The sequence below is a fragment of the Aspergillus pseudodeflectus genome (assembly GCF_044049435.1).
Source record: "Aspergillus pseudodeflectus strain CBS 756.74 chromosome Unknown BJX68scaffold_8, whole genome shotgun sequence".
Taxonomy (NCBI): Eukaryota; Fungi; Ascomycota; class Eurotiomycetes; order Eurotiales; family Aspergillaceae; genus Aspergillus; species Aspergillus pseudodeflectus.
The window spans coordinates 507,942-532,461 of NW_027263784.1; the positions used below are offsets into that span (position 1 = coordinate 507,942).

At 51.4% G+C, this 24,520-nt stretch overlaps 10 protein-coding genes across 10 annotated transcripts; 3 read left to right on the forward strand and 7 right to left on the reverse strand.

Annotated features, from left to right (window-relative positions):
* Positions 1-227: 227 nt before the first annotated feature.
* On the forward strand, positions 228-1,842 carry BJX68DRAFT_230285 (putative cyclin). Its single transcript, XM_071039195.1, has 2 exons — positions 228-783; positions 842-1,842. The coding sequence occupies exons 1-2, from the start codon at positions 526-528 to the stop codon at positions 1,481-1,483; spliced, it is 900 nt and encodes a 299-aa protein (XP_070902412.1). The 5' UTR covers positions 228-525; the 3' UTR covers positions 1,484-1,842.
* Positions 1,831-3,444, forward strand: BJX68DRAFT_230286 (ATG3/ATG10 family protein). Its single transcript, XM_071039196.1, has 2 exons — positions 1,831-2,595; positions 2,652-3,444. Exons 1-2 carry the CDS (start codon positions 2,069-2,071, stop codon positions 3,223-3,225), a joined length of 1,101 nt encoding a protein of 366 aa, XP_070902413.1. The 5' UTR covers positions 1,831-2,068; the 3' UTR covers positions 3,226-3,444.
* A 112-nt stretch (positions 3,445-3,556) lies between these two features.
* BJX68DRAFT_204892 (putative cell wall protein) lies at positions 3,557-4,581 on the reverse strand. Its single transcript, XM_071037629.1, has one exon. The coding sequence runs from the start codon at positions 4,451-4,453 to the stop codon at positions 3,596-3,598; it is 858 nt and encodes a 285-aa protein (XP_070902414.1). The 5' UTR covers positions 4,454-4,581; the 3' UTR covers positions 3,557-3,595.
* A 73-nt stretch (positions 4,582-4,654) lies between these two features.
* Positions 4,655-7,104, reverse strand: BJX68DRAFT_230289 (uncharacterized protein). The gene is made up of 2 exons (XM_071039197.1): positions 6,947-7,104; positions 4,655-6,637 (listed from the first exon to the last, which is right to left on the reverse strand). The coding sequence occupies exon 2, from the start codon at positions 6,480-6,482 to the stop codon at positions 5,211-5,213; it is 1,272 nt and encodes a 423-aa protein (XP_070902415.1). The 5' UTR covers positions 6,483-6,637; positions 6,947-7,104; the 3' UTR covers positions 4,655-5,210.
* Positions 7,105-7,877: 773 nt separating this feature from the next.
* BJX68DRAFT_205194 (uncharacterized protein) lies at positions 7,878-9,090 on the reverse strand. Its single transcript, XM_071037632.1, has 4 exons — positions 8,259-9,090; positions 8,183-8,185; positions 8,062-8,092; positions 7,878-8,009 (listed from the first exon to the last, which is right to left on the reverse strand). The coding sequence occupies exons 1-3, from the start codon at positions 8,855-8,857 to the stop codon at positions 8,065-8,067; spliced, it is 630 nt and encodes a 209-aa protein (XP_070902416.1). The 5' UTR covers positions 8,858-9,090; the 3' UTR covers positions 7,878-8,009; positions 8,062-8,064.
* On the reverse strand, positions 8,996-11,104 carry BJX68DRAFT_205120 (dolichyl-phosphate beta-glucosyltransferase). The gene is made up of 3 exons (XM_071037630.1): positions 10,561-11,104; positions 9,720-10,499; positions 8,996-9,668 (listed from the first exon to the last, which is right to left on the reverse strand). Exons 1-3 carry the CDS (start codon positions 10,675-10,677, stop codon positions 9,324-9,326), a joined length of 1,242 nt encoding a protein of 413 aa, XP_070902417.1. The 5' UTR covers positions 10,678-11,104; the 3' UTR covers positions 8,996-9,323.
* Positions 11,105-11,287: 183 nt separating this feature from the next.
* On the reverse strand, positions 11,288-13,995 carry BJX68DRAFT_205452 (uncharacterized protein). Its single transcript, XM_071037635.1, has 4 exons — positions 13,904-13,995; positions 13,281-13,852; positions 11,749-13,229; positions 11,288-11,687 (listed from the first exon to the last, which is right to left on the reverse strand). Exons 2-4 carry the CDS (start codon positions 13,816-13,818, stop codon positions 11,532-11,534), a joined length of 2,175 nt encoding a protein of 724 aa, XP_070902418.1. The 5' UTR covers positions 13,819-13,852; positions 13,904-13,995; the 3' UTR covers positions 11,288-11,531.
* Positions 13,996-16,582: 2,587 nt separating this feature from the next.
* BJX68DRAFT_205131 (C3HC4 finger protein) lies at positions 16,583-18,913 on the reverse strand. Its single transcript, XM_071037631.1, has 3 exons — positions 18,693-18,913; positions 17,092-18,597; positions 16,583-16,976 (listed from the first exon to the last, which is right to left on the reverse strand). The coding sequence occupies exons 2-3, from the start codon at positions 18,367-18,369 to the stop codon at positions 16,956-16,958; spliced, it is 1,299 nt and encodes a 432-aa protein (XP_070902419.1). The 5' UTR covers positions 18,370-18,597; positions 18,693-18,913; the 3' UTR covers positions 16,583-16,955.
* A 1,273-nt stretch (positions 18,914-20,186) lies between these two features.
* Positions 20,187-21,094, forward strand: BJX68DRAFT_263752 (putative NUDIX family hydrolase; the record flags this gene model as incomplete). Its single annotated transcript, XM_071044770.1, has 2 exons — positions 20,187-20,513; positions 20,582-21,094. The coding sequence occupies 2 exons, from the start codon at positions 20,187-20,189 to the stop codon at positions 21,092-21,094; spliced, it is 840 nt and encodes a 279-aa protein (XP_070902420.1).
* A 21-nt stretch (positions 21,095-21,115) lies between these two features.
* BJX68DRAFT_205295 (MutT/nudix family protein) lies at positions 21,116-22,372 on the reverse strand. Its single transcript, XM_071037634.1, has 5 exons — positions 22,300-22,372; positions 22,116-22,248; positions 21,941-22,033; positions 21,494-21,734; positions 21,116-21,443 (listed from the first exon to the last, which is right to left on the reverse strand). The coding sequence occupies exons 2-5, from the start codon at positions 22,164-22,166 to the stop codon at positions 21,205-21,207; spliced, it is 624 nt and encodes a 207-aa protein (XP_070902421.1). The 5' UTR covers positions 22,167-22,248; positions 22,300-22,372; the 3' UTR covers positions 21,116-21,204.
* Positions 22,373-24,520: the final 2,148 nt, after the last annotated feature.

Consider the following 24,520-nt stretch of genomic DNA (forward strand, 5'->3'; position numbering starts at 1 on the left):
AGAAAGAGGATATTTGAGCAAATCACGTAACTTGCCCTGAAATGCGCATCATGACTTTGCTCATTGGCCATATCAATCAAGGTGACGAAGGGTGAAATGCACTCGAAAGGGGCAAGATGTACTCCGCACTTCCGTAGATACCGTTGGCCGTTGCCAAGCTGCTGAACGAAGCCAGGCAGCTATCAAGAACTAAACCTGGTACGTACCTTCATTTTTGCTTCAGCGTCGCTCAATCATTCGAGCAAGGTTCACCAAGAAGCTCAAAAACTCCTTATCACTCAAAAATGTCATTTTTGGAGCTACATTCCACATCTCGTCATTTGGTCTGACTGCTCTAATCCAAAGGCGGTGTGCGGAAAAGAGTGCCAGAAGAGTGCACAAGAGAGATGCTTGAGATTGCCAAGCAAGGCGAGCAACCAGCATTTCATCACGGAATACTTGGCTAGGGCGACTGATTCTCTGAGTAAGACTGAGCTGATGCTCGATTGAGTCTACTTTGCAACTCACTCTCCAAGCCCTCTCAAAATGCCTCGGGAGGTAACTGGGTTAAAGTTTCTTTCAAATGCGCTGGCTACGCCGGAGCAGTTGACCAGCTCCTCCTCTTCCATTGATGGTGTTCCAACCGACTTGGAAACATCCATTCGCTTTGCCGGAACCCAGCTTACTCAAGCTGCCGGTATCCTTCTACGATTGTCGCAAGATATCATAGCTCAAGCCATTGTGACGTTTACTCGGTTCTGGCTAGGTCCAGAAGGAGGAAGTCTCCGGATATACTCCGCGAAGGTACTTCAACTTAACGAAAGGTCAATAGAAGCTCACTGATTAAGATCCAAACAAACAGGATGTCTCCGCCGCCGCTCTCTACATGACCGCGAAGCTATCGTTCCAGCCAACCTCTCCCCGATCCGTTCTGAATGTTTACACATTTCTCCTGTCGAGAGAGGCCTCGCCCCTCTGGTTCGTGAATCCGAAAGGGCAACCCAAGGGACCAGTACCCGAACACTATCACCTTACAGAAGGCGGATACCAGGCCCAGCGTCAAGTCCTTTTGCGCATAGAGTCGGTCATTCTCCGAACGCTCGGTTTCAACACGCACGTCGCTCTACCTCACACGATAACCCTGACCTACCTTCAAACTCTAGGCGTCGCATCGCCAGCAGTCGCGCGAAGAGCGTTTGAGCATCTCAACTCGAGTCTTCTCTCCCCGCAGCTTTTATATACGACCCATCAACCGAATGCCCTCGCGGTCGCTTCTATCTACCTAGCGGCTCGAGAAAATGGGGTAAAGCTTGTGGACGGGGAGTGGTGGGAGGTCTTTGACGTGGACAGGGAGGACCTTGGGTTCCTCGTTGTCGCGATGCAAAGCATGGAGGGGTTTGCACGAGCAGAAAGCGAGAAGTGGAAGGGCCGAATGCTCCCGCTAGATACAGAAGAGGTGGACGCAGAGATTGAGCGAAGGAGGATGCTAGAGGCTGGAGAGTGATTAGTAGCAGTTCTGTGCAATCATCTTCACTCAAAGAAAGCAGCAAAGCCGGGCATCTGATCTGCTATCTGCCAAAGCTAGCTACGGGTAAGCTCAATATCTGGCCCGTTACCAGATGGCCGGACCAGTGCAGATCCTGCCCGAATTATCGCACCCAGATAAGCCTTGCGCTCTGCTGAAACGACCAGGCAAGGCTCCGATGGGCAACTTCGGGTTGTCTTATCGGACGATATGACGTTGGTAAAGTCAGCAGGTAGAAGCTACCTCAGCCGCCTGTATTGTATATAGCACAGCCTCAGATGAACAAACAGCCTTCAGAAATATGAATGACACAGGTGTCTGACTCAATATACTCCAGGTGCAGGTGGTTGACCGTTGTGACGAGCCTCAGCCACATGATCCAATGGTGCAAGTACCCCGCGTGCCCCAGGCAGCGAAGCCCGAGACCGCCACATCTGTTCACTGATAAGCGTTTCCCCTCCTTGAGTCCTTGCGACTAGACAACACCCAACACCTCACTTTTACTCGCCTTCTAACGCCCTTGCAATCCAACTCACATAGGACAGAAGGACACGGGGACAGAAAATGAACATCCTTCATTCCACCCTCTCAACCTGGCGCGACCGGCTCGCCCCCGTCTCCAAAACCTCAACCTTCCGCGCCTCGGGCCAGATCACACCGGAAGAATTCGTCCTCGCCGGCGACTACCTCGTCTACAAGTTTCCGTCCTGGTCCTGGGCCGATGCTTCAACGCCCTCAAAGCGCGTCTCGTATCTGCCCGCGGGGAAACAGTTCCTCGTAACCCGCGGGGTACCTTGTCACCGACGACTGAACGATAACTTTGCGGGGGATGCGCATCTCGACGACGAGATTGTGCGGGACTATCTGTCTGGTGGCTCGGGGGAGGACGGCGGTGGCGATGGTGATGATGATGGATGGCTTAGGACTGGCGGTGGTGGGGAGCGGCATGAGAGTACGATCCGGGATGTGAGGACTGTTGACGAGGCGGGGAGGGAGGAGGCTGAAGAGGAAGAGGAGATCCCGGACATGGAAGATGATGACGATGAGGAAGCCATCATTCGAGAGCCGGTGGGGAAGTCGAGTACTACTCAGTGCGTTTCAAGAGCTTGTTGTTATTCGCTCTGCGCATGCTAACAGTTCGATCCAGGCCAATCCGCACATACAACCTCTACATTACATACGCCAACTTTTACCGCACACCCCGCCTTTACCTATCGGGCTACCTGTCTCCATCTGAACCTCTTCCACCTCACCTAATGATGGAAGACATAGTCGGCGACTACAAAGACAAGACTGTCACACTAGAGGACTTCCCTTGGTTCGAAGGCAGCGTCAAGATGGCCACAGTCCACCCGTGCCGACACGCCTCCGTAATGAAAACTCTCCTCGACCGCGCTGACGCCGCTTTGAAACTCCGCCGTGAGAAACTCAAGGCAGCCGCCGAGTCCTCCTCGCCACAGGAACAAGCCAAGCTCGTGCAAGCAGAAAGCGGCCTGGAGGGTCTCGTTGACGACATCAAGGGTCTATCACTAAACGAGTCTCAAAAGCAAGGCGACAAGGCCGCGCAAGTTGCACAGGCAGGCGGAGACGAGTGGGAAGTTCTCCAGGCTGAAGAGGACGAGCAAGTCGCCATCAGGGTGGACCAGTACCTCGTCGTGTTTTTGAAGTTCATTGCGAGTGTGACACCCGGGATTGAACATGACTTTACCATGGGGGTATAAATTTGCCCTCGACTCAGTTCCAATTTGATTTTGTTAGACTGTGATCGTGCATCCGCGACTCGCCAACGCTCTCCATATGCACCTCCTGGAGTATATTTCCCCGTCTTCTTTCTTTAGTCGTACTTTTTTTTTGGCGTTGGGGTTACTAGGATGATATGATTGATATAATAAGCTCATGAAGACTCGATGCTGTTAATAACAAATGATTGCACTATTATACTTCCTTCTATCCTGAATTGACCTCTCAACTCCAGTATTAAAATGTATAAATATGCCAACGCCAACAACGATAAAGAAAGTAAACCTTATCCCAGCCCTACCCATAACTTAGCAAAACCATAAACCATCAAACAAAGGTAACTTAAAACATTCAAGCGCAAGAACACATCTTCTCCGGCTCCTCAACCTCCTTGATCTCCTCAACAAGATCCTGCGGCTCATGCACAACCTCTAGCTCAGCCGGAGCTCCGTCGTCTTCCTCAGATCCTGGAGCGGGGCACTCCCCAATCTCCTCATCTTCTTCCTCGAGCTCACCATGCTCCTCCGTGACTTCAGGACCATCAGTCGCAACCGGCGTCCCAACGCCCGGAACAGGCACGGGCGTAGGTAGATCAACAGAGTGAGGGAACGAGGTTGGTGGTGGGGGCAGAGGGAGAGAGGGCGTTGGGATCTCTTCTTCTTTTTCTCCCTCTGGTTTTTCTTCTTCCTGGGGAACAGGAACAGGAATGGGAGGCTGAGAGTCGGTATGCGATTCTGACTGTGACTGGTTCTCCGCCTCGTCATAAGAAGTCTCGTACCACTCGCCCAGATTCACCGAAGGACCATCAGGGATGCCGATGTTTGTATTCGAGCCGGTTGTCACTTGGGAGTGTGAGTCTTCCGACTCCTCAGAGCTGGACGTAGAGGTTGATGTTGAGGAGCCAGGACCATCATGATCTTGCGAGTGGGACGAAGACTCAGACTCTGAGGCGGATGCATTCTCCCCGAACGCCGTGTCGAAAAAGTCGTTGTCGTTGTAGTAGGGGCCGTCGGGGATTCCGATGTTCGTGTTTGAGCCGCCGTTGGTGTTTGTACTTGTCTGCGAGTTTGAATTCGAGGAAGAGTCCGAGGTGGATGTGGTGGATTGTTTGCGGATGAGGGCTTTTGATGCAGATGAAACGGGGATTGCAAGGGTTGACGGTGCTAGGAGGAGGAGGCATAGGAAGGCGGAGACATTGGGTGTATGCATCCTGAAGGACTGTAGTTGGCTGTGTTGTATGTGTGTGTGTCCGTTCTAGAAGTTAATATAGATAGAGAACCTTATGGAATGGAAATAGGGACCGATGAAGTAGGGCTTCAAGGAAAATGTAGGTTGAAAGAGCGTTTAGAAAGTGACTGTAAAGTAAAGAGTGAACTGTAGTAATGGATATCAAAATCACTCCCCGAGGTAGTGAGTTGTAGGCCCTTTTATGTCTTCATCTCGATCTAGACCTTCAGCTAAGACATCTTCGCCAGTATACCTACCTGTACAGGAGGTGTATGTCCTCCCAGTCTCCTGGGTGATGATGTACCATCTCCATCTCCATGGCCATCGGAGAAGCTTCTAGGAGAGCGTGCAGGCGAATGAGAATGTCCGAAGCCTATACTTGTGTCAGATCGTGCAAGAGGGATGAGACAGATGCAAGGAGAACACCTAGGTAGTACTAGGGGTGGCGGCGAGGACAGGCTTAGATTCAGGTACAGGATCCAAAAGGGGAGAAAGATATTGATTTATGGTACTCCAGGCTGTGGCTGAACGTCTAGATAGAATCATCATTGTCATAAATGTGGTTGGTGTGTGATATCCATCAAGGAGGAAGAGAAAAGAGAAAACATTTTGAGATGAACACAATAAAATGTCGAAAAGAAGCCTGTCCCTTTCCTGTATACACAAGACCTGATCTGTACGTAGATGAAGGATATGAAATATTGTATGAAGTGAGGAATACAATTTGTCGTAGGGGTCATCAAATGGACTGTCCAAACGCAGTCCCAAAATTCGTCGTGCTCTTGAACCTGATCTCAGGCTCTGCCTCGCCCTGACCAGAGGGCTTCTCAGCAGTCTCGTCACCGGCATCGTCATCATCATTGGCATCCTCCCTTTTTGGCCCATCGCCCAGGATCTGTCTCGCCTGGCTAAGGAGCTTTTGATCAACCTCCGAAAGAAAGTCGTTGTCGTGGTCCTTTTCATTAACCAGGGATAACGGCCCCTTGAGCGCAGGGTCCTCGGGAAGATCGATCACGCCCGAGAAATATGAATCAGATCGCTCTGTAGGCTGTCGCACCCGGGTTACGGGCGGAGTAAGGGGTCCCTCGACGAGCGCAGGCCCTTCGCCGGGGGAGCCCTGTGCCGTATCCACGTCGCGATCGATGACAACCATCGGGGTGTGTCCTGCATCTCGGACGAGGTTCCTCTCGGGGGCGCCGAGGTCGGAGAGCTTGAGCTTTACGCTGTTGCGCCTCTCCATGGAGGGTTTGTCGTGGGAGGAGTTGGGAGATGTCTCTCGGGATGAAGGTGAGGGGGGTGTCATGACGCGGGCTACCACATCCGGCGGTAGGGCGGATGATTTCAGGGTGATGCCATCGAGCCTGCTGTCGAGCTTCTCGATGGGGACGGGGACGCTTGTCGTTGAGTCGGTTGCACGAGACTTGGGCGAGAGCGCTGCATCGAGGGACGGCGCCGGCAGTCCTGTTGTCTGGCTACCACCCCCTTGCTCCAGGACTGTAGGCAAATGGAACTGGAACTGGCTTTGGATCTCTGGTTTCTCCTCGTCGGGGAAAACCCTTGTAGGCCTGCTCATGGGACTTGACCCCTCCCATACCTGCGAAGGGGAGGTGGACGACGAAAAGCTAATACCGTGACTCGTGGGTGGTACAGCACCGGTCGCAACGCCTTTGCTTTTCAGCAATGACTCTAGCTCCGCAATGCGGATCTTCAACAACTCCCGCTCCTTGTCCCACAGCTGCCTTTCCTCCGCAAAGAGAATCCTCTCGCGATCGAAGTTTATCCGCTGGCGATTAAGCAGCGACCGCGACTCCTCGAGGTATCCGATCGCTAGAGCCGGAAGGGTCTCCTTTTTCATCTCAAGGGCTCGCGCGGGGTCCGGGTTCAAGGTGGGATGATTATTCGGCACTGAGTGCGAGCGGCGAATTGGTGTCGCCGTAGGGGAAAAGCGCACCTCCTTGTAGAGGCTTCCATGCCCATTGGGGAGCTTGGTGGTGGTAGTCGCTGACTTCATGACTGTTTGCGGTTGATTTTGGATTCGAACTTCTTGACGAAAACGACGAGTTCTAGGTGGCGATGTGGCCAGGAGGCTCAGGCACTGCGACAAGCCAGGGGTAGTTTTGTTTGCCCCTCATAAAGGGAGTAAGAAAGATGGGGGATGGTGTGCTCCTGTGAAGTCCAGCAAATGGTCAGTCAGTAGTCCATAATCGCTGGCGAATGCGATGAGAAGAGCAACGATTGACTGTGGAGACGAGAGCAATTTCCCCAGCTCGAGGTCTCCGCCGCAACCGTGGATCAATCACCAGGAACGGAATTCATCAAACTTCAACCAGCGTGCGAGGAAAAGTGGGAAGGCAGTCTCACTGTCCATCCATCGAGCGACAAGTGGGTGCGGATGCGCTTAACTGCGTCTCGAGGTTCACAGCGCCGGCCCTGACACGTCCCACAGGACGCAATAATAATAAGCAATGGACTTACTTTTCAGTCTCCGTAACCCAATGTGAGCGAATTAGTACCTGGTACGTCTGTATGTACTTCGTAGCAGGGAGATACTGAGGCAGTGGTGACTATTGGCCGCCGAGACAGGGCGGATCTCAGATCCTCAGACAAAGCAAACAAAACAGACAGATAGATACGACGAGGGATTAATGGAAATTATATAGCATCATCGCGAAGTCATACAGCCGATTTCCAGGCATCTTGGCCTATCTCCTATCGCATGCTAGTCCGAGGCCGATCACGAGGGGTGCCATGACGTAGCTCATATTTTGAGATGAGAGTAGAGCTATTGACTCGTCTGAAACTTGCAAACAGGATGATCTTCGCACGCACTGGTCAAGTTGACTCAAGCAAACAAGAAGCAATTATATCCGAGGCCCGTGGGTGAGCAAACCGGGCTGGTGGTGACATCTGCAGATAAGATATATTTCGCGTTGTATTTACTGCGAGGGTCATGGATGATGATCCTGGCAAAGTCTTTGATTCTCGGAATCTATTCTAGATTATCTATCAACTGAAATCAACAATATTATTGTACATGGCAGACAGAATAGACCAAAGAACTCATCTATCACCTTTCCATCATTCATCGCGTGATGACCAACCTCCCAGCACTACGTTGTATATCCCCACATGCGCACCTCCTCATCTTCCAGCAGAAAAGTCGTCTCAAACACCCACCAACGAAATCAAGCGGCTGCCGGAGAAAACGCTCCATAGAACTGACATACAGATGGAGCTGTGGGGGCATCGGGGCTGCACCGGGGAGGTATGAGTCCTCGAGGCCTGCCAGACTCGGCAACGTACATATCAGTGGCTTGCCTCAAGACCAATCTCCAAACGTCATCTTGCAGCTTGTGCGTCCCCAGGCCCCAGGAAAGCCACCAGTGTGCACCAAAAGGCGATCGCCCGATTCAGTCTTCCGTATTCAAGGTGGGCAGTCTAGCTCGCTCGCCTTTTTCTTTCGCTTGGATATAAACTCCTTTTCGGGTCATCGGGATGTTGTTTGGTGGGTGGCTTCGACGAGAGGGCGGCGTTATTACTGTAAAACTGTCAGCTGGGTTTCAGCGTCAATAGATGGACGATGTACTCACATATTATTGATGATGATCAAGCAACAATCCCCTCGGGCAAGAAATCCATCTCCATCCTCCTCATCCCCTTTTCACTGGTCCCAAATACCCTCCCCAAGAACCCAACACCCCTCCCTAGCACCTCCTTCTCATTACACCAAGGCCCGAACCCGGCTGCCCCATCCCCATCCGCACCCCCAACGCACGCTGCAAACCACGGATCGAAATAAAAGACAACTCCCGTTAGGCTCGGCAGTTTCTGTTCGAGGACCCTCGCCGCACGCTCGTACTGCCGGAAAGTTCGCTTCGGCGTATTTGAGCCAGAGGCGTTTGCGCCGTTGTGCACGAAGAGATATACCTCAAAGCCGATATACCGGATTCTTGCCCGTGCTGTTGTGCTCAGTGTATCGAGGAAGGGGCCCAACGAGTCGAGGTCGAACGAGTTGAGGAAGAAGAGCGTGTGTGTGCTATAGAGGTAGTCTTCAACTTCGTCGTGAATTTGGTGGTTAACGGCGAGGAGGGAGAGAGGCCCTTGTAGTCCTGCTCGTGCTTTTTTGCATTGCGTTTTGGAGCTGTATGTTTCGGCCAGCCCGACCCAAGCTGGAGAGATGTGAAGGGAGCGATAGAGAGGTCGCGTGGTGAATTTGTTACCGGTGTCGTTGATGATTATCAGGGGACGGTTGTGGTGATGGTGGTTGCTGTGGGTTGTTAGCAGGGATGTATAGGGTGTTTGAATGTCGAGAATGTAGGAATATATTTGGAGCCGGAGCTCTGGGGGTAAACGCAGGAGGGGCGAGGTTTTTTGAGGCGGGATCATTCTTGTTTGCGGTTCTTCAAGATTTGATAGGTACTAGGTCTGGAGTATAGGCTATAGAGACTGGTTGTAAAGGGCCATAGTGAATGGGCCGCTTATATTGAAACCGAGACATGGGACGACCAGACTAGGCGACTCAAGAATGGTGCAATCCCGACATAAAACAAGTATGACTGCAATGGCTGACGGCGACTCATCTCATCGGAGGTGCCAGTTGTTGATCAGACCACTAGTTAACTACACGTCTTGCCATCAGCAACGACACCGTTCTGAGAAATTGCCCCCCTAACTGGTTGAGGATTGTATGATCCTGAAACAACACAGCATGATTGCAGCTGAAAGGAACACGAATCCATTTCATCCTTTTCGCACATCGCATCGTCTCCAAATATTGCTCAACCTGCCGAGATACATAAACGTCAAGTCTCCAAAACAAGTCAAGCTATGCCAAGAAATATCATTCAACATATCATGTTCGTCTATAAACGCCTAATGACCACGCAGCTCGCAGGACAGCGAGGCCCCAGGCCATCCCGATGCTGTCACGTAGAACATTCAGCTTGCTCCCGCCAACCTCGCGCCAGTCGACAGGAACCTCTGCGACGGGTATCCGCGAGAACTCGGCGAGCATGAGCATTTCCACGTCGAAGATCCAGCCTTCGGAATGCATGTTTGGGATAATGTATGGAAGCGACGCTCGCGAGAAAAGCTTGAACCCACACTGGGTGTCTTTTATGGTGGCGGTCTTTGACGGCGTCAACAACCACAGAATCAGATGGAAGGAATGCATCAAAAAGTTGCGTAGTTTTGAGCGCTGTCGAAGTATTAGTATTGCGTAAATCCTATCGCAAGGGTGAAAGCCTACCTTGACGACAGCGTCACTTCCAACCATATGGGCTCGGGAACCCACAGCTACGCCACGACCGTCTGTATCCTCAATATCCTGACACGCCTTGACCAGCTTCCCCAAATCCTCGAAATTTGTCGCACCGTCAGCATCCGCAAAGATCACGTATTGACCTCGCACATGCCGCATTCCATGAGTGACGGCTCCGCCCTTTCCACGATTCTGGGCCAGGCTAACCACTCGAATTGTCCCCGGCGGGATATGCACTCCTTCCTGGGTCTTCGGAGTCCAAGGACCCGCGTACCCCTTTGGATGGAGAGACAGCTGGTGGTCGCGCGCAAAGGAAAACGCCATCTCCTCCGTATTATCCGTGGAGCCATCGGACACAATGACAATTTCCCAACCCTTTCCTTGTGGTATAGCATTCGTTGCCTTGCCGCTCGCGGTGCCATTCGTGTGTCCGTTTGCTGCGTTCTTCCGTTGCCGGATGGCTTTCTCCTCGACGTGCCCATTCGCCAGCGTTCCGTACATCCGCTCCAGATAGTTCACCGCTTCTTCCAACATGCCACCGAGGCGATCTTTCTCGTTGTAGGCCGGAACAACCAGGGATATGAAGAGCTCGGCCTCGTCGGTTGATTGGTGCTTCGTTTCACCATCTTTGAATTTTGAAATATCGCGCCAGGATGGCAGTGGTCGGGGTTCTGTTATTGAGCCATCAACTGCGATCGTGCGATAGGTCTTTTCTTCTGGGAGTGACTTGCGCGGTATCGGGGCGACTAGTGTCACGAAAACATAAAGCTATATATAGTTAGAATCGGGTTCTTTTCTCTCGTATTAGGGACAGGCCAGGGGAGCGTACCGCGACGTATAGTCCAGCCCCGGTAGCGCAGACTGCGGCGAAGATGATGTAGAGGGGTACGCTAGCGAGCAGCTCAGCGCAGTGAACGCAGGTGTCTGCCCAACCTTCCACTGCCATTGTGAGAGAATCTAAACCGAGTGAAAAAGAGAACCGGTTGAACGAGAAGAAATTAATGCCGTAGGAACAATAGAGGATGCCAAGTTTGGAGTAGCGAGCAGCGGAGAGCTCTCATGGGATGAAGACAAGGCACTCTTGGCCAGCCATGCGACACGGGCTCTTGCCAATAGGGAATCAACGAGGCAGAAGCTTGACAGGGGATACAATGACCATTATGAAGGCAGGTCAGAGTTGGCGAAGGACGACGAGGGGAGGAGCAGAAGATGGGGACGTGCAACGGTTCCTGTCGCCAGCTTGTCCTTTTGGGTGGTGGTTGGCGGGCCGCATTGGATTTCCCCACCGCTAAGAACTCACTAAACACCGCCATCCCTCAGCCTAATTTAGTCTGTATGGCTGACAAGTCGCACGTAAGCTGATGACTCTGCCTTGGTAGATACGAGATTCGATTTAGAATTCCTCCATATCTGGATCCAAATAGTAGGTAACATGGACTATATATACATGTACTTAGATCTAGATCGGCGATATCTCAAGAAGTCAAGCCCAAGCCCGAGATATAAGAACCGAAAGACTCACTGGCCTGGCCTGGTTGGTTCACTTTACCCCAACAAGCCCACATCTGGTCTTTGCGCAGTGCTGAGTCTGTTTGAGGAACACCATTGAAGGTGTATGTAACCGACCACTGGTATTGTCCGAAGTGGGCATTTTTGCCTCGCGTGCACTGCACCTTCGAATATCTCTGGAAGGTCAGGCTTCGAGAGAAGTCGGCTGTGTTCTGGCTTGACAGACGAATCATCCAAGTATGAGAACATGGGTTTTCTGTTGGAAGAGCCACGATATGCAAGCCGACTGCGTCAGCTGGTATGCATTTCCACATCAGTGCCGGGTCTTTGCTGTAACCCCTTGCCGTAAAACGGGCTATGTAGCTGCGCTAGCTCGTTTAGCTTCGAAGCAAATTCCGTAGCTGAGAATCTTTGGGTCTCTGAATCATATGTCATCCAGCGGTTGAACTTTTAATCATTAGTATAGTTTCAATGAAGGACGCCTGCATTCCTGGTTTTTTCAACACACCTTGGCAAGTCTAACTCCATGCCACAAGCACCTGTGCATCCTCGAGAGATCTCGGGACGGCGGTTCTAGATTCCGACCCTCGTCTGCGTTCGGCGCATTGATAAAGAATCCTGGAGGATAAAGTCCCTGACTCCAAACCTGGCCACGGATAAGAAAGTCCTCTGGCAGCCATTTGTCTTCGTTTTGAATTGGAAAACCCGGTGCTTCAACAAGGGCGAAATCTGTAAAGTTGCGGATCAGGGTGTTGAGAAATCCGGCAATCTGCTTCCAGGGCACCACAACCTCAACATGTTTCATGCCGCTGGGAGTTCGTGTTAAGCACCAGAGAAAGGCGAGCGATATGTGCAACGAGGGAAATATGTTTTTGTTGCCGATTTGACCGAGCATGATGGACAATGTCTGAAACGCCAAGCATGAGCCATGAAAAAGGAGCGGCGAAATAGTTTTGGAATCTCGGGAAGCAAGAAAATCGGACTCTATGGTTTTGAGATCGCCGACCGGGGTCCAATATCGGTGAGACCATAGATAAATGTCTTCCACAGACTTTGATTGAGTACTGATCCCGCGAAACTGGTCAGGAAGAAGCGCACGGGGCGCTGCATATTCGAGAACAGCAGCAAAGTTGCAAGAAACGATGTAGACTCCATGCACCTTGAATGCGGAACCCATTCGATTCGCATACTGTGACAAGGACGAAAGGAACTCGTCACAAGTGCTCGTGAATTGTCCTGAAAGTTCTCCTGTAAAAAGGTAGCCATGCGCAGCCACAAAGGCTGTTATTACCCCCGGAAGATGGTGAGCAGTTCTTGAGCCTTTCAGGCTTGGATTAAAGATGAGGAATATACTTTCCCTGGTTCCATCGAACGGGCGGTTGCATACCAGGGATTTGGTGTAGTAGAATAGCTGCTGCACAATATCTGGTCGGCCTAGGACCGCAAGATGATGCTGGATTCTACCAACGTCCGGGTTCTTATCCGCAGCTTCATTGTACCAATATCTTGCAATTCTAACCCAGACTTCCTGCTCACGGAAATCAGCTTCTTCAACGAGCATGCGGTACCTTGCGATGTCACCAAGACACTCAATCCAACTTTCTTCAAAAGCAGGAGCGGTCTCTAAGAGGAGAGTCATCATAGAGTAAGCAAGATGTATGAATGTCAGCATGTACTCCGAGGAGCTAGGAAGTCGACGACGCAGTAACTCAAGCAAAGCTTGAATCCCATGGCGCCACAACCGAGCTGGCATAGAGTACTTTTGAGCGAGACCTTTTAAAAACGGATCCCCAACGGGGTTCTGTGTAGCCAGCAGAAAGTCATGGTGCTCCTGCAGGAGATATCGATGTACGAGGATCAACTTCTGCCATTGCTGCGGGGACAATTCTTTCTTCGATTGGGACTGGATTTTGATGTATTCGATGCATTTCTCTTCCACCATGAGAAGACCGGCATAGATTGAGCGGATGTTATTGGTCAGCTGCTCTTCTGTTGGAGGTTCAGTTTCTGGCTGTAGCAAGATCCGAGAAGATGCTGTACCTCCGTCAACCACATTAGATCCTCCAGTGGACGTCTGATCGTTGTCTAGGCGCCCTGCAGACTTTTGGCCATAGCTTGAATTCTCTGTCGTTTCGCCGGATGCCCTCGATGACGGGCCAGTTTCATCAGGTCGGGGGCTTGCGCCAGCGGAAAACCGTTCGTCATTCGAGATTGTACTCGTGCGGAAAAATTGCTGTTGTTGCTGCAACCGGGAAGGCCCAGTATCGCCGGCCCTCGCATCATCCGTTGAGTTTACAGAATACCGCAGCCGAGACTCGCTGCCACCAGCAACTGCTTTTCCGGTCCAGTTATCCACTGCTGCTCGGCTGAGAGGGCGACTGCGCGAGGTGCCAGACCTATGCCGCGGAGGGGCCTTTCGTGGTTGTGGAGAGCCTGGTTGAGGCTGATCCGAGGGCATAAACTCAGCAGCTTGATCGCTCACGGCACTCATGGCATAGTCATCCGGCAGCTCCCCAGATCCAGCTCTCATGTTGGTGTAGGAGAGACTGGCGGGGTGCTGTGCTCGATTGGAGGCCATTGATCCATCGTCTGATAGTATCGCCGCGCGAGACCTCCTGGTAGATCAGTTAGAAGGCTCCTCCGGTACGGTAGATAGAAGATACCGTGCGGGAAAAAGAGGCTGGATGGGCAAAATTATTTCCCTACTCACCGAGGCGAGCTGTTCCCTTCTAGATCCGGTCCAGGAGAGCCTATGGTAACTGAAGGCAACCGCTCGGAAATTGGGTCAGGATCCCCGCTATCCCCACGGCGCAAAGGAGGCGATTCCTTGCCAGCACTCATGGTTTATGTTGACTCGAAATAATGAAACACGTCATCTGATCTAATCAGTGGTCGGCAAACCCCGAGCTGCAAAACAACGACGGCGAGCATGGACGATTGGGGAAGAGGAATAAATCGTGAGGAGAGAAATAATACGCACGAATGATACATTTGCGAGGAAGAAAACAGCGATGTTTGCAACAGGCCCAGTTGATGACATCAACGTGCGCACGGGGAGCAGACGAACATCTGCAGCGCCAAATAAGACGCAGGGCGCAGAGCTACCTACCAAGAAGCCAGACCACGTTGAAAAGCAGCTTGGGGTTTGGACCAAGGTAATTTATAATCGCGACAAGGCGATGACATTGGAGAATCTTCAGACGCTCTAGGCAACTAATCTGGAGACTGTGCCTCAGCGGGCTCTCTGCCTAGAAACCCACGATGACTGGCGAATGGCGGCAAGGGCCCACACAAGCACATGGAAGATTCTCTGGAACTCTTGAAGAGCAGAGCAAAAGCAAATCGGGGGAGCAAAAGGCTGTGAAGTTGGGTTACTTCCTCCTCAAGGTATATTAACCACTTTTAATGGGCTCGGGGAATAAGCGTTAGAATGCTGATTATGTCGAGGATTCGCAGGGCCGGCGCCTGACCTGCTGAGATTCGCGCCAACGAGGAGTTTGAGTAGTTGCCTTGCGGAGCCGACTCGTTCCTTTTTCCTCCCAGTTCCTTCCTTTCCTGCTCTTCCCCACGCCGATCGATCTTTGCATTTTTCCCACTGGAGCATCTGGCATTGCTGATTCACTGCGTCCTGCGAGTCTCTTCTTCACCATTTCCCGCCCCTAGCCGGCACGCGGTCAATGCCAAAATGTTCACCATAATGTCTCACGATCTGACCCAGTTGAAGCACGGAGGTTGCCTGATGGCTGATGCTCCAAGCCTTCAAGTAAACAAGTTGCCTCCTGAAGATCCGATCCGGTCTCGATCAAGGGAGACAGGCAAACATCAACTGACCTTCTTATCACAAGTCTGACTGCATCCTATCTCCTACAGCCTCCCCCGAGTATTCCACCTTCGAATTCATCTTCGAATTCATCGTCGACGATTTATTCATTGGTTCCGCGACTACCCAATCTCGACCAAGCGTCTTCGGATCTTTCCACCCGACTAGGAATTGGAATACGAGCCAGATCATCGGTTCGCCCGACGTGGACACCGCTCTTTACTTCTGATCGCTTTCAAGCCTGAATGGTGGCCAGCGGAAGCTGCGTTTATGTAGCTCAGTCATCCCACTGCCACCGTTATACCCTGGAGTACTCCGTACAAGGACTGCGTTTCACAAGGCTCAGTAACTGTTAACAAGTTCGACTAACAACTCTAATTCGTGATCAGCACGCCACTTCCAACGTCCGAGTGGGCTTTCGAATTTGGGCTCCTAGCCCCGTCAGGGCTGCTAACATATCCGCCGCTAAGCTGGATATTCGCTTCCAGTATCAGTTACATAGCCTTGGGTTATCTCACGTTTTCCGAGTCCTCTGCCTATCAACCAGTTCAACTTCATCTTCAAAGTCCGTTGTTGGCTCATTGTCTGCATGATGCATATGCCCAATCCATGATACTGCTGCTTGGGCCTCATCATAACCACCTAACGCAATCCAGAGTACAAAGCATCTACATCGCCAGCCAAGTCATTCATCGATGTTCTGTGAACGAGGAATGAGTCATAGGTGACGCCGACATTCTGCGCGTCGCCCCGACGTGTTGCCGTCGGCGGTGGGCTCCGTGACCGCGAGCGGTTCTGTGGGTTGTTATGCAGCTCCTGGCTGCTGGTTAGGCTGGATACTTTCAATGGCTTGCTTACAGAACAAAACACCAAGGACCAAGCAGAACTGAAGCAACCGCCGTAGCTCGATGGGCTCGCCGTTTATGGGAAAGATGAGATATCAAGCCAGTTGCTCAAACGAGTCATAATATGGTTGGGTCCTCGACCGGGAACCAGCGTCCTGTGACTCATATGCCAACAATTCTAGCGATGCTGAGTGACTTGGGCTCTTTTCTGGTGGTCGAGAGCCAACAAATCGCTGTTCCTAGCTCCTCTGACAATAGGCCAACCTACATACAACAGGCAACCTTCTGGACGTCAAGACCTTGAAAGGCAATATTCCTATCATTGCTGACGTCAAGATGCCTGAGCTGGAGGTGAGTTTACTCTTTATATGATTTGACAGCTCTCGTGATCGCCTTCAACCGTACGCTTCCATGGCCAGCTCGCCTTTACAAACACGTACAAGTTGGGTAACTAGGAACAAACCCTTTGTTTAGCCTCGTTGCCTATGAGGAACCTATCACGGAAGGCAGCTCAAAAGAGAGTTAAAAATCAGACCATCAAATTATCGCCGTGACTCAGCTTCAAACTGGCTTGAAAACTACAATCTGCTCACCTAATCAGATAATCGACGAGAGAACTATTCTTAGCCACATAACTAGTATTAGACAACCCATGGAACCAACTCGCGGCTTATGTATCGAAAATGCAGTCCGGAGAAAACCTTACAACAATCAAGGAAAGTAGAGAAGCCTCAACTCCGGTCAAATAGACCAAGGAGCCACATCAGGTATCTGGAAAACGCATCGTGTGTAGAAGATAAAACCGCGCAAAGAAAGAGATCAGGAGGAAAAAGAGGAAGCGAAGAGTAAGAACCTTCGAAGCAAGATGAGAGAACGCAACGCCATACCAGTCTATTCAAACCTCAGCCGTAACATCCATAGTCATTTCATAGCTCGTTATTAGTCAGTTCCGCAGGAAGGAAAATGCAAGCCGGAGGTTCCGGCCGAGCCAAAAGAAGGTGATGAAAAATAAGGGCGAAATGCTACGTATCCATCTCCATTGCAGGAGAGTTACGGAAAATAAATCCGGTGCTAGGATCACAAAAAGTCAGTTATACAGTTTCCAACCAGAAACGTTCCAAGAGCGATTCAAGCTTCTCTTGAACAAAAGTAGAAAACGTGCTAAACTCTAAAAAAACGAACGTACCCGCTGCCTTACTGTCTCCCGACACATTGGACAGGGCGCCTTGCTTTTGATCTGCCCCTTGTACGTGGGGAATTGCTGATCCGCGCACCAGCGACATAGAATCGCATGGCCACAGGGGAGCAACACTGTGTCGATGAGTTGCGCCATACAGACTTTACATTCCATATTTAGGGTGAGCTCTTCCGTTTCCTTCGGCTCGGGACGGTCATTTTGTGGGATGTCGAGCCCTTTCTTCTGCGCCCAGCCGTGACGGACGGTTTCTTCGTACATGGCTTGGACGTCGGCCGGATGCATGTTACGGAGGTAGGCGTTGAGGCGGGCGCGGTTGTCTGGACGGTCCGAGTGTCGAGGTGGTGGGGCTGAGGTTGTGTTTGGGGTATGGGTGGTTGGGGCGGAGGTGGAAGGGTGGTATTCCGGGTCTTGATAGTTTGGATCTCGCATAATGGCTGAGGTAGCATTGGTCTGTGGGCGCGCTCGAGATCGGGAAGAATGGGTAGTAGAGCGAGACCGATGGTGTCGAGAAACATGGTATTGCGGCGGCGAGGCTAGGCTATTTGTCCGTTGGTGCCGCCTCTGGTGGTTGCTTCCCGAAGTTGATCCAGATCGCGAGGGTTGCGAAACGACAAATGGGTCTTCTCTGAAATGTGGCACTTCGCTGGCGGTGGTGGGCGGTTCCGCTCTCATTCTGGGTTGGGCAGTCTGGGTTGAGCGCTGCGTTGTATCAGAACGATGACCCTGAATGGTAGTCAAGAACTGAGCTGGAAATGATCCCCGCATAGGGGCGATGTATGGAAACTGGATCGACTGCAAAGCCTCTGGCATTTGAACAAGCTGAGTCGATGTACCGAAGACTGGTTGGTTTGCCGATTGTGCAAGGGTAGACCACTGGGGCGAGAAGGCACCAAGACTGTCGACGTTGGAAAAGAAGCTAATGGGAGTATTGTCGAGAGTGCTAGTTACAGGACCCGTGCTCTGGTTTGTCCCGAACGGTGCAGTGGGATATCCGGTAGCAGGTGCCATATCCCCCGTACTAGTAACAAGTGTGTTCGCCACGAACTGAGGTAATGAATACCCTGCCCAGCCTCTCGGTGAGCTGTTGCTTGTCATGAATCTGGGAGGAAACTGACCTTGGCCGTCAGAAGCTGAAGAGGGGAGCTCGTAAAAGGAAGTTGACGGATCGAATGGCTGCGTATAATCGACATAGTGACTGGCGTTTGGGAGAGTAGAAGTCGGGAAGCCAGAGTCTTGCACGCTTGGTTGCTGGAATTCGGAATTCATGTTGATGAGCTCACAGATACTGCACTACGAGTATCTGGAGCGGCAATATCACCTGGGTGAAGAGAGCGGATGATGTGTCCTAGCTGAGACGCAATATCAGGGACCCCTAGAGCTTCTGAGAGCACGAGGACAATATTCCGGTGACGATGAGTAGCTTATTTTGAGACAGATAACGGCGGCCTGCGTCAGTGGAATCGACTTTATCCTAATGGACTGTGGAGAAGGGACCTGCGAATATGAGGGAGGAGAGTCAGATGAAGAAGGTTATTGAGATACATTGTATGAAGGTCTCAACGAAAGAATGACTAGGAGATGGAACAAACCTTGTAATACCCTAAATTCGAACACAGTCCCTTCAAGTTGTATTAGTATAGGGGGGCGGTGCCTTTTGAGTTATTGAATAGAATTTCCCCAGAGATAATGCAGCATGCCCAAAGTGCAAAAATTGTGGCCTTTACAGCATGCTTTTGAAGACAAACTGGGGCCTGCACATGTCTCACTATGACACCAGTCAATAAGAACAGCGGCAGCCAGACGGCTTGTTCAACACAGGTGAGCGCTTGGCCAAATGAAAGCCCAGGCTTGAAAGAATAGTGTAGGGTTTGTATTTTGAATCTGATGCCACGACCGCATAGGATCCGAGAGCAAGATGAACGGGTCCAGGAGAGAACGTTGCCTTAGCACTGGCTAGTGGAAACTGAGGCTCTAGAGGCCATCATATTTCGAAGATAGACAAATGTTATGGCACAGTAGGATCCTTCCTGGGAGAAAAAGGCAACATGTAGAGTCCGCTGTCTGGGATAACTTGGGGTGAGGCTTCGATCCGGACGGTGATGAGCCCAATGCTAATATTAAAGTCCTCTGCAGCGCTTTTTTTGGGGGGGGTTTCCTCTGGCGAGACCGAACACTCCCAGACTACCACAGCGCAAGTGCAAAGAAGTAGGTAAAGCTCAACCTTGGAAGCGTAGCCGCACACAGCCGAAAGGACGAGACGTCAGTGTGCGAAAAGAATGATCACGACCGAAAGCCAAAGGGAAAGATTTTGGGAAAAGTCAAAGGAGGATGTGCTAAGCACAGTTAGGATTCCACCACCAATTATCCTAGTACACCTCAACCCATGCAACCAGGGACTTCCATTTGTTGGGGGGTTGCGAGGGGACAGGGGTTGAGGGAAAAAGAAACGACGGTGCTCAGACCAGGAGGCGAAAGGCGAGAGCAGATTACGGGGTACAAATGGGAATGGGCTCCTCCAGGATAGCTCGCTTCTCGAGTCAGCCCAGGCGAATGTCAGCAAAGGAACTAAGGTGAACCTGGTGATCGAAACCCCGCAAAGGTGATCTGTCAGGCTATGAACGCCCAGGAGCGCTGGAGCTGACAGACCGCCACCACTGTGTGGCCTCGGGTGCATTGCGCCTGTTGTAACTTGACTGACAGGCATCCCTGAATCCATCCGTGGATCGCAGGATGATACTGCGGATGCGAAATGATCCACTGATGCTGCCGATGACCTGATGATAAGTCGAAGCAGTGGGTGGCTCCCGCAGCTCCCGACGAGAACGTCATGTCCGCGCGCCTCGGCTTTAGCCGTCCGCAGTCCACATTCCCCAAAGATGTCGCAAGACCGGACTGCAACACTGGTGGTCTGATTATTATCCGACACAAGCACTATCTACGCCTCATCGGACTTCTCTCCCTTCGCAGCTAATTTGATTTCGGGGCCTCGGCTCATGATTCAGAGAATCAAGCCCTGGCAACTCCTTGCCTGGACCTCCCTGCGCCCAGCTCCACCATCATTGACGACGACGACAAGGCTCTCGATGTCGACCACCACCTCGACGCCCGGCATTGGACTCGGATCCTTGCCCATCAGCTGCCCGAAAGAACTGCCCAAGGATGATTTATTGCGCTTTCCAGCCTTTCGAGCTTGGTTTGACACCTTGCAGCACTCCTTGAGCCAGCAGCAACAGCCATCTCACGAGTTCCACAAGGACCCCTATGTTCTCCGTGGAATCGAGGTCCAGGCTGTGGACTTCTTTGGCGGAGGGCGACTAGGCTTTGTGAAATTAAAGGCCGACGTCTCCAACACCGGTGGGGAGCGCCTCCCCGGCAGCGTTTTTCTACGGGGCGGCAGTGTTGGCATGCTGGTAAGTGTTCGATTCCACTTTCCAAGCTCTAATAGAATCTAGTCCTCACTAGTACTTTCTCTGAATAGCTTCTCCTTCAGCCGAATGATGTTCCCCCAACATCAGAAGACGACAAATGGGCGGTTCTAACCGTACAGCCCCGCATTCCCGCCGGCTCGCTTGCGTTCTCCGAGATCCCCGCCGGTATGCTTGATGACAGCGGTGCCTTTGCAGGAAAAGCGGCGGAAGAGATCCAGGAAGAAACAGGGTTGACTATTCCACAGAACGAGCTGATAGATATGACATCTCTGGCGTTAGAGTCATCGAATGAAGCGGCAGACGGCGAAATTCTACAGAAAGGAGTGTACCCGTCGCCTGGCGGGAGTGACGAGTTTATACCTTTATTCCTGTGCAACAAGCGATTGCCACGCAAAGATATCGAGGCATTACAAGGAAAATTGACTGGTCTGCGAGAGCATGGGGAGAAGATCACTTTGAAAGTGGTGCCGTTGAAGGATATCTGGAAAGAGGGCATACGAGACGGAAAAACTCTTGCGGCATGGGCACTATACACGGGGCTCAAGAGAGACAATAAAGTCTAATAGAGTGTCAGCGGGCTGCAGTCCATCTGGTCCACTACAACCATGACATCGCGGGATAGGTGATGAAATGGAAAGTCTATCGATCTATAACAACACGAATGACGTCTATCTCACAGCTTCCACTTCTTTGCCAATTCGATGCCTTCCGCTATTGTTCCAATCCGAGCATCGATTGCGTATCCTTCGGCCTCTAGCTTCTTCATCTCGTCAAACAACGAAGCAAGCGGAACGGTGAAGCACTCAATGAACTCATTATCCTCGAGTTGCGGCTTGGGGTTCTGATTCTCAGGCAAGGACATGTCCACGCGAACGTGTACCATATTCAAGTTTGTATTACAGAAACCTGGGTCTATGCTAAGATTAGCGTTGTTGACTATAGCTCTCGCGACTACCACTTACCGTTGTACATGACCGTGCTCGTCTCTTCGGCCACACCCACATAGCCCGTCTCCTCCTTGAGCTCACGCACTGCGCACTCTTCGACCGTCTCATTTGGATCGATCAGTCCGGCTGGCACTTCAATAACAACCTTGTCGATGGGAGGCCTATACTGTTTTTGGAGGAGAAGCTCTGGGCCTGTGGCCTTGTCCATGATGGTCACAATACCCACTCCGTCCACCTCACAGTTCGCGGGCCGAGTCTGTTTGACGAGTGCAAATCAGTAAAGATTCCGAGCAAATGCGGCAATGTCCTGTTTGCTTCCTGGTTAAGCAAGGGTGCGATTGGCTATTATGATCCTGCGGCAACGGCAATAGCGGCCCGGGGGCATGAGTACGAGGTGTGGCATCGCATTAAGCCGAAGCCAAGGCGTGACATCCACTGTCCGGTTTCAATAGGCGAGCTTACCAGTCGTTCTGCCGATTCCCAGGTCCTTTCAACCCCATTCGGATCGCAGTAGTTCGTCTTGACTAGAGTTGCCCATTTTGCTTCGCTGTTGTCCTAAGGCCGCTTTCTGTCAGTTGGTTCAACGAAGCAACACAAAACCTGCAAATGCATATGGCAATCAAATGCTGGGACATACCAGCGGGCCCTTGGAGAGAAATTTAGACTGCGCGTACTTTGGGTCCGACATCTTAGACTCTCAAACCCAATCGATACCGGCTGCAAACAAGGTTCAAGGTTGATCTTCAAGGATGGAAAACGCGACCACAAAACTGGGTACTAGTCGTCAGTCCCTTGCCACACCGAGCACTGACGGCACGTACCTGAGGAGAAGCTCTTGGATAGGCAATGTCGGAAGATTGATGGAAAGCAACGAGGGGCATGCAAAGAACCCCGTAAATCAGAGCTCATTCCCACCGCCTCTTCTGTTTGACCGCCCAATTGCAGTGCCAATGGATCCTCCCATCAGTTGGGCTGGAGTTATCGACCCCTAACCTTTTCCATGCAGGTATTTTCGACGGCCAATTTTCAACAATCACATTGAGCGAAGCTATGATATCAATCCCAATAATGACATGTGAACTATTTCCGCAAGAACGGGCTAGAATCATTCTGATGGCGAACCGTCCAGGCTCGTCCACTGCGACTAGTCAAGATGGATATTCTCCACCGCCACGGAAGTGCGGGGTCCGCCCTTCGTATGTTGTCTCTTGTTGCTTGGGCCGGGGAGGACTTATATCTTCGACGGAGTCAGCCAACCCAGTGATGCACTCAGCATTTGAAGACCCCTTATTGAATTGAGCGTTTCAACCCACGTCTACAAATGACCTAATGTGCCCGGAAGTTTTGTCACTCGTCAGCCCATTCCGCATACTTTCGGCGCCTTCTGATCTGTGATTCCATGGTAATACGCAGCTCAGGCTACTCCATATTCCGTACTTTGACATGCCCGGTTAAGTTGGCGAAATAATTCTAAGCTCGGTCAAGGTCGCGCCTGATACTAGGTGATTCGTCTTAGTAGATTCGCCTCAAGGTTGAGCTTTGAGCCCTAACACCCTGCGGTCTAGAGATGGTCCCCGGTAGCTCAAAATGGCATGGAAACGCAAGACACATATAGTCAACACTCAAAGTAAACCGGTACCCACTGTGTCGCTGCTCATAAAGGAACGCCTCCGTCCTGTCATTTGGTCTGGCCAGCTTGGCACCAATGTGTGGCTTGTACACAGCAACTCTTTGAACTGCTGAGATGTGGTAGTACCTCAGAGTTAGTACGGAGTATTCTACAATGCTCACTCGGATTGACAAACTTCCGCCAAAGCAACACTGTCGGTCGGTATAGTACATCACGCTCATACCATCATGACTCCCGTCTGGTGGAAATCTGTACGCCCCGCATCCGCGACTGGCACTGCTGACTGGGAAAGTACCATGCATTTGTACCACCAGCTCAAAAGTTCACTGTCACAGTATCTGCAAAGGTCCTGTCTGGACCTTTTTACCTGCAACACAGGTAGCGAACATGTGACTTGTCCAGTTGGGCTGGTACTCGCGTTACAAAGTTGGCGTACTACTGCATGCCGCCCCCCGTTGAGTTCCGGTGATGTCGGCGGCTGCTCTGTATGATCCGAGAGACTCGGAATGGATACTTGTCGCAGAGCAGTGGGCATCTAGGCCGCCGATGGCGCCGCTAGCGTGGGCAGGTGGGCGTTTTGTCCTCTCTTACAATCAGAATGTCGCCATCATGAGACCCAGACTGATGGTGTCGGCATGCCACTCTATTGGCCTATACAGTTTCGAAATTGACTGTTACCGGTGTAGGATCCGGATGAACAGACCTACACTCCAGGCACAGGTGTCAATCAAGGCCACCTATGATCGCGGGTAGGTAGATCCCGTGGTGTTTTTTTCTTCTTTCATCAACATCAAACAAAAAGCCCGTAGATGACCTCACTGCGAGTAAAACGCATAGACATTCTATTTCAGGCCAGGCACCTCATGTACCTGGACAAATGAACTAGGAACCCATAACTCGCTCTCAGCGCCGCATGCCACGTCCCTAACCACAATACTACAGGGAGAATAGTATGGATGCTGTATGACAAGGATAGAGCCCCACTCTCTATACATCCAATGTTTCAAGTAGTTACGCACAGTACTTCCAACACTACTATCGCGCCTAGAAGAAAAAAAAAAAAATAACCGCCCGTGCTCCGCCAAAGCAAAGCAGGCACTATACGAATGATTATCGACACCTAGAAACCGGGGAAGCAAGAACCACATCCCCGCCACCAGCATCAGCGTGGGGGGAGGTCAGTGGTGACTCTGAGGGGCTGGCTTCGAACTGGATATGTCCCAGAGCATTTCTGGTAAAAAGACCCTTCACTCTGAATCCAAACGACCAGGCGAGTCCATACAGTAAGATACGACGCAATCAACCCTGAAAGACGAAGAAGCTTTGAGGGGTCAATTCCACTAATTCATTCCCTTTCGGTATGATTTTAGCGAGGACTCGCTGTTCTCAGTCCTATTTTATGCTTTTGCCAG

Excerpts from the sequence above, each read along its gene's own strand:
- BJX68DRAFT_205452 (XM_071037635.1), bottom strand. The coding sequence starts at position 13,818 with ATGGCCTCCAATCGAGCACAGCACCCCGCCAGTCTCTCCTACACCAAC. Across the intron at positions 13,230-13,280 it reads ATCTAATGTGGTTGACGGAG|AAGAGCAGCTGACCAATAAC; the intron begins GTACAGCATCTT and ends AACCTCCAACAG. Across the intron at positions 11,688-11,748 it reads ATGGAGTTAGACTTGCCAAG|TTCAACCGCTGGATGACATA; the intron begins GTGTGTTGAAAA and ends AATGATTAAAAG.
- BJX68DRAFT_230286 (XM_071039196.1), top strand. The coding sequence starts at position 2,069 with ATGAACATCCTTCATTCCACCCTCTCAACCTGGCGCGACCGGCTCGCC. Across the intron at positions 2,596-2,651 it reads GGGAAGTCGAGTACTACTCA|GCCAATCCGCACATACAACC; the intron begins GTGCGTTTCAAG and ends AGTTCGATCCAG.
- BJX68DRAFT_205295 (XM_071037634.1), bottom strand. The coding sequence starts at position 22,166 with ATGTCGGACCCAAAGTACGCGCAGTCTAAATTTCTCTCCAAGGGCCCG. Across the intron at positions 21,735-21,940 it reads GGGAATCGGCAGAACGACTG|ACTCGGCCCGCGAACTGTGA; the intron begins GTAAGCTCGCCT and ends CTCGTCAAACAG. Across the intron at positions 21,444-21,493 it reads GAGCACGGTCATGTACAACG|ACCCAGGTTTCTGTAATACA; the intron begins GTAAGTGGTAGT and ends ATCTTAGCATAG.
- BJX68DRAFT_205131 (XM_071037631.1), bottom strand. The coding sequence starts at position 18,369 with ATGAATTCCGAATTCCAGCAACCAAGCGTGCAAGACTCTGGCTTCCCG. Across the intron at positions 16,977-17,091 it reads GGGAGACAGTAAGGCAGCGG|CACCGGATTTATTTTCCGTA; the intron begins GTACGTTCGTTT and ends TTGTGATCCTAG.
- BJX68DRAFT_205120 (XM_071037630.1), bottom strand. The coding sequence starts at position 10,677 with ATGGCAGTGGAAGGTTGGGCAGACACCTGCGTTCACTGCGCTGAGCTG. Across the intron at positions 10,500-10,560 it reads GGGCTGGACTATACGTCGCG|CTTTATGTTTTCGTGACACT; the intron begins GTACGCTCCCCT and ends AACTATATATAG. Across the intron at positions 9,669-9,719 it reads GAAGTGACGCTGTCGTCAAG|CGCTCAAAACTACGCAACTT; the intron begins GTAGGCTTTCAC and ends ATACTTCGACAG.
- BJX68DRAFT_230285 (XM_071039195.1), top strand. The coding sequence starts at position 526 with ATGCCTCGGGAGGTAACTGGGTTAAAGTTTCTTTCAAATGCGCTGGCT. Across the intron at positions 784-841 it reads TCCGGATATACTCCGCGAAG|GATGTCTCCGCCGCCGCTCT; the intron begins GTACTTCAACTT and ends CCAAACAAACAG.
- BJX68DRAFT_230289 (XM_071039197.1), bottom strand. The coding sequence starts at position 6,482 with ATGAAGTCAGCGACTACCACCACCAAGCTCCCCAATGGGCATGGAAGC.
- BJX68DRAFT_205194 (XM_071037632.1), bottom strand. The coding sequence starts at position 8,857 with ATGATCCCGCCTCAAAAAACCTCGCCCCTCCTGCGTTTACCCCCAGAG.
- BJX68DRAFT_204892 (XM_071037629.1), bottom strand. The coding sequence starts at position 4,453 with ATGCATACACCCAATGTCTCCGCCTTCCTATGCCTCCTCCTCCTAGCA.